The sequence below is a fragment of the Elephantulus edwardii genome, unplaced genomic scaffold (assembly GCF_000299155.1).
Source record: "Elephantulus edwardii isolate Elephantulus edwardi_28Jun2011 unplaced genomic scaffold, EleEdw1.0 scaffold00185, whole genome shotgun sequence".
In the NCBI taxonomy this organism is placed as follows: domain Eukaryota; kingdom Metazoa; phylum Chordata; class Mammalia; order Macroscelidea; family Macroscelididae; genus Elephantulus; species Elephantulus edwardii.
Genome location: NW_006399935.1, coordinates 2,027,420 through 2,033,479, shown reverse-complemented (window position 1 = coordinate 2,033,479; position 6,060 = coordinate 2,027,420). Strand labels below are relative to the sequence as shown.

Here is a 6,060-nt window from a genome sequence, read left to right as displayed (position 1 = left end):
GCAAGGATTCTGAGGCTCCATCTAACACACTTTGGACATGTTGTAAGGAGAGACTGGTCCTTGGAGAAGGACACCATGCTTGGGAGGGTGGAGGGACAGCGCAGGAGAGGAAGGCCCTCTATGAGGTGTATTGATTCAGTGACTGAGGTAATCGGGAAGCGTGTATCGGAGACAGTGCGATTGGCACAGGGCAGAGCAGAGTTTAGAGCTGTTGTACATAGGGTCACTATGAGTCACAAGCAACTCGATGACACATAACAACAAACAACAACAGTATGAGATCTCAGTGAGATCTGCTTAGAATAGCACAGTGTCTGTAACCAGTTACATCACCTCCCTGAGTCTTCACTTCCTCTTCATTTGTTGTTTTTTAGATTCAGTCAAGTCCACTCCAACTCATATCAACTCCAAATGACACAGGCAAACTGGCACATAGGAGTTTCTAGGCTGTTGTCTTTCCTGGGGCAGAATACCAGGGGTTTTGCCCACTGATTCAAACTGATAATTTTGAGCTTAATATTTTCACCTGCAACTCATAATAGCCCCGTGCATTGCAGAGCAGAAGTGCCCTGCTGAATTCTCTCGATTGCTATCCTTGTGAGAATATCGTTATTGTTGTCAGATGCCATCAAGTTGAGTATGACTTACAGAGGCCCTGTAAACATCAGATTTGTACCCTGTCCTACTCTGTGCCAACCTCATCATCTCTGACACACTTGAAACCATCGCTGCAGTCACTGTGTCAGTCCATTTACTTGAGGGTCTTCTCTTTCACTGTCCGTCCAGCTTTGAAAGCATGATGTCCTCCTCCACAAAATACCCTCTCTTAGCAACATGTCTAAAATGTGTGAGATGAAACTTCCCCACTCTCCCCTCTAGGGAGCGGTCTGGCTTCACCTTCTCCAGCACGTATCTGTTTGTTTAGCACGGGATACTCAGTACTTTCCTCTATCACCACAGTTCAAATACTTCAGGGTTTCGGGGGTTTTTTTCTGTCATCTTTATTCATTACCCAGCTCTCAGCAGCATAGCAAGTGGCTGAATCATGTGCATCTTAGTTCCCAAACTAACATCAGTGTTCCTCAGTTTATTGGAGAGGTGCCTGACTGTAGGCTTTCCCAGTGCAATACAGCTCCTGATCTCCTGACTACTGGTACCAAGAGACATTTTGTTTGGACTGTGGATCCAAATAAGATGAAGTTGTTGACAGTTTCCATCATTTCTCCATCTTTCATGATGTTGTCTATTGGTCCAGTGGTGAGAGTCTTTGTTTTCTTGGAGCTGAGATGGAATCCATGCTGAAGGCTGCAGCGTTTGACCTTGCGTCACAGGTGTTTTACGTCCTCTTCACTTTCGGGAAGTAAAGGCATGTCACTTGCATGTCAAATGTTATTGATGAGTCTTCTTCCGTTCTATAAGTCAATCCCCAATTATGGGGATGGGCGTCATGCTTGGAAAATTAGAGGGTCAGCATAGGAAGGAAGACTCTAGATGAGCTGTATTGACACAGAAACTGTGGAATGGGGGAAGGGGCGAGTGTTTCAGTGACGGTGAGACTGGCTCAGGCTAGGGCAGGGTGCAGGGCTACTCTTCATAGAATCACCATGAATGTAGTCGACTCCATAGCACATAACAACAGTATTTCCATGTAGTTCTCTCTTAGAGATGCTAGAGGGTTATAACCGTCAGTCTTTCAAAAAGCAGCCCAGCGTTTCTCCATCGCACTACCTGACCCCATGTGTATAAAATAAAGCAAAGCAAAGCAACAGTTGCCATTGAGTCATTGTGACTGAGACCCTGTTTGTGTCAGGGAAGAGCTGCACTCTGTGGGTCTCCGTTGCTGATTTTTAGAAAGTATCTCCAGAACTCTCTTTCACAGCTCCTCCAGGGTGTGGGAGAAATGCCAGCCTTTCAGTAGTTAATAGCTCGGGCATTGACACTACCAGCAGCCCCTCCTAGAATCTTCTTTTGAAAATCTCCCTCCAGACTACTGACGATCAAGGCCTTTGCTCAGCTCTTCAACTTGGGCTGCTCCTGGGTGCCGGGCATTTTCCAGATTGGACCCATAGCCCGTTTTCAAGGCCTTACCTCTTTTTTTTTAAAAAAAATTCATTTCAATGAAAATCTACAGAGACTTTGGATTTCTGTTCATCCATTGTTGCACTCTTCTCCCTGCCCACCCCCCACCCCTCAGCACACTCTTCTCTTTGAAAAGTGAAATTCTTTCATTGTTTTACAATCCCTCCCCCCAGGTCCACTCCACCATGCAGCCTTCTCTCTGGACTCCTGTCATGACAAAAATACCTAATCACATATCCCTTTTAAACAGTTCTCTCCCTCATCTGTTTCAATGCAGTGAACATAATCTTTCTCAGTCTTCCCCAACCCCGACGTCAGTCCTGCTCTATGCAGTAAGGCCTTACCTCTTCACCATCATCAACAGCCCGCAAGGGACCTTCATCTTCCTCATTGACTGTCTGCTCAACCACCAGGTAAGTGGCTGCCTCTGATCTCATTGCAGCAAGCCTGGGGCACGCCTGTGCACACCTGCTTCCTGTATGCATGCGGATTGACCCTCTCTCTGCCCTGTGTCTGTGCCCCCAGGTGTGAAAAGAATACAGGAGATGCTTCACATTATCAGGAAGAGTTACCGGGGAGACCAAGCTCAGCTCCCAGTCCCAGACTTCAGAGATCCTACTGTCCTCCATCCCTCCCACTTCCCAAATGGTGAGAGGCCTCCTTTTGAGGAGATTTGGAGAGGAGCCCTGTTGGTGCAGTGGTTAAAGCATTCATCTGCTGGTTGGGTCTATGAAGGCGAAAGATGAGATAGCTATGTCTGTAAAGAGCACAACCTAGGAAAGCCCAACAGGGCAGTTCTACAACGTCCTGGGGGTGAGGGGGGATTCGCGTCACTGTGAGTCACATTTAATTCAAAGGCAGTGGGTTTAGTTTGAGAACCTTAATCATCATTCAAGGAGGTCTTTTTCCTGTAAAGTCACTCACCTTTCATTTGGTCACCACGTGCTTGCGGTCACACACCAGCTATCTTTCCACACTTGTTATTGTTGTTGTTGTTGTTATTATTGTTGTTATGAGCCCTCAAGTCAAACCAGCTCACAGCTGAGCCTCCAGCAGGCTTTCAGAGGCTTAAATCAATCGGGAGGAGTTTGCCATCCTTCTCCTGAGAAGCAGCAGAGTGGAACCACGTGCCTTTGGGACTGAACCGGAACTCACTTAGCAAAGCTAATTACCACCACTTGAGCAATAAAAACCACCAAAGGTTGACTACTGAGAGAGAGCTGAACCTCCCAGGGTCCTTGTCTCATTTCTTGAAGCCTGAGATTGCGAGTTCCAGAGCAAGAATGTACTTAAGACCCTTGTGAGCAGTGTGTACTTGGGTAAGTTAATTAACTTTGTTGAAGGATAATTGTCAAATGGGAAGATAAAGTCATGGCTCCTTCATACAGACATACCCACTGCAGTCAAGTCATGAGACCATCCATTGAGTTTTCTGGGCTGTAAAACTGCTTTACAGGAGGGGACTGCCCATCTTTCTCCTTAGGAGAGGCGGATGGATCTGAACCATCGACCTTTCTGTTATTAGCTTTACACACTAGCCACTAGGACTCCCTTCACATGGATCACATGGATATATAATGGAAGATGCAGTTCTCCTCATTAACCAGTGCTCCGGTGGCATAGTCTATGAGGAGTTGCGCTGCTAATTCAAAAGCTATCTCTCTCTGGCAGCTGAAATCCACCAGTTTCTCCATAAGAGAAAGATGATTCACATCCTCCAAAAACCTCCCAGAGGGCCAGTTACAAGTTGTTTCTGATTTGACCACCGTGAGTTGTTATTGCTGTTAAGTGCCATCTAGTCAACTAAGACTCACAGTGTCTCTGTGAACAAAGGCAGAACCTCGCCTATCCTGCGCCATCCTAATCAATTCCATCATGACTAAGCCCATTGCTACAGTCTGCGTCACACAGAATTATGTCAATTCATCTACACGAGGGTCTTCCTCTTTTGTTGACCTTCTCTCTACTTTCCGCAGAATAATGTCTTTTTCCAAAGACTGGTACCCTTGATAACATGAACAAAGTAAGTGAGATGGAATTTCACCATCCTTGCTTATTGTAAAGAACATTCTGGTTACACTTTTGCCAAGACAGATCCCCCGCCCTTTGGAGGAATTAAGGCTGAGTAACGGAAAGGCTTTGACCACAAGGGGGTGGTAATATCACATGAGCTTGACTTGGGTTCTGTTTTGACAGATGTAAGTTACTAAGTGGAGAAAATTTCCAGGCACACCAGGGTGGTTCTATAATTTTGCTTAGCAGAGCTCTGTTGGCTTAGGGATGAAGAGTTGAGCTACCAACATGTTTCAAATCCACCAGGCACTCTGCTGGAGAAAAATGGGCAATTTGCACTCTTCTTCCGTTCTATAAGTCAATCCCCAATTATGGGGATGGGCGTCATGCTTGGAAAATTAGAGGGTCAGCATAGGAAGGAAATAAATGTATAATAACTTCTTAGTCATTTGTTACCTACTGCAATGGTTGTGCATTGACCCATTATTTTTGGTATAGTCATGCAGCGTTTTCTTTCTATCTTCTTTTGATGCTTCATGTATAAATAAAACTGTTCATAGTATCCTTCAACTTTGCAACTCCAAACTTGAATTTGAGCTTTAGTTTTTTTAGCATAAGAAATGCAGAAGAGCATTTTTTCCTCTTTCAGTTCTCTAACTGCATGTGTTCTAATATTTCAACATAATAGTTTACTTTGTCTTCTTGAGCTGCCCTTAGAAATCTTCTATTCAGCTCTCTCTCTCTCCATCATTTCTTTCTTTTACTTTAGCTACTTCACATCCCAGAGCAAGATCCAGAATCTTGTCTGACAGTCCTTTTAGTATTTTCTTTCTCCCCTGTCTTTGGACAGACCTTGTGTGGTTTTTATCTGTGGAGTCATCCCATCTGTTTCCATAGCCGCACACAATTATTTTGTTGGAATCACAAGGCCGTGTTTACAAGATCCATATACAATTCCCTCTACTGCAGCCCTTGAGTTGACTGTCATGGTGTTCCCACGCAGAGAGAGTAGAACTAGAATTGTGCTCACAGGGTTTTCATGGTTGATTTTTTGGAAAGAGATTGCCAAGCCTTGCTTCCAAGGCACCTCTGGGTGGGTGTGAACCTTCATCTTTTGGTTAGCAGATATATGTGTTTACCCAAGACGCCCTGAGATGCCAACGAAGGGTCTAGAGGAGAATGAACTGTCTACTCATGGCCGTGCTCTGTCTTCAACTTTGGCCACGATTCTAATTTCTGTTGCATCCTCCTGCTTGTCTCTGTAGATCAATACCCTCCCACCCCTCACCTGGACACTGTGCTTCCTGAGGCGGAAGCTGCCCAGAATCAATGCGGATGTCTCTACAGTCAGAGTCAACAGATGTGGCTCTTCCTTCTGTCCTCTCCGTGCTCCAGTCTTCCTTATTTATTTCCAAGATTTTTTTTTTACATTTGTATATTAGATCTATACTTGGACCAGGAGGCAGTCATCAGAACAGAGCAAGGGAACACTGCATGGTTTAAAATTGGGAAGGGCGTATGCCAGGGATGCGTCCTATCTCCATACCTTTTCAATCTATATGCAGAAGAGTTTATCCGGGAGGCTGGGCTCTATGAGGAGAAATGTGGGCTCAAGATTGGTGGACGATTTATTAACAATCTGCGTTATGCAGATGACACAACCCTACTTGCTGAAATTGAGGAGGACCTGAAGCACCTGCTACAGAGGGTCAAGGACTGCAGCCTACAATATGGATTGAGGCTCAAGGTCAATGAGACAAAGATTCTCACCACTGGACCAACTGGCAGCATCAGGATGGATAGTGAAGAGATTGAGGTTGTACACAGCTTTAGTTTGCTTGGATCCACAATCAACACTCTTGGCACCAGGAGTCAGGAAATCAAAAGATGTATTGCCATGGGAAAGTCTGCTGTTAGGGACCTCTCCAAAGTACTGAAGAGCAATGGTGTCTCTCTGGAGACTAAGGT

The 6,060-nt window shown here is 45.2% G+C and overlaps 1 protein-coding gene across 1 annotated transcript in view; it reads left to right on the top strand.

The window, feature by feature from the left end:
* Positions 1-6,060, top strand: part of LOC102876931 (EGF-like module-containing mucin-like hormone receptor-like 1-like) — a 145,344-nt gene that overhangs the window by 133,387 nt on the left and 5,897 nt on the right. Inside the window, exon 22 of the mRNA XM_006896411.1 lies at positions 2,376-2,492. Within this exon, the coding sequence (XP_006896473.1) occupies positions 2,376-2,492 (117 nt within the window). The remainder of the gene's footprint in view (positions 1-2,375; positions 2,493-6,060) is intronic.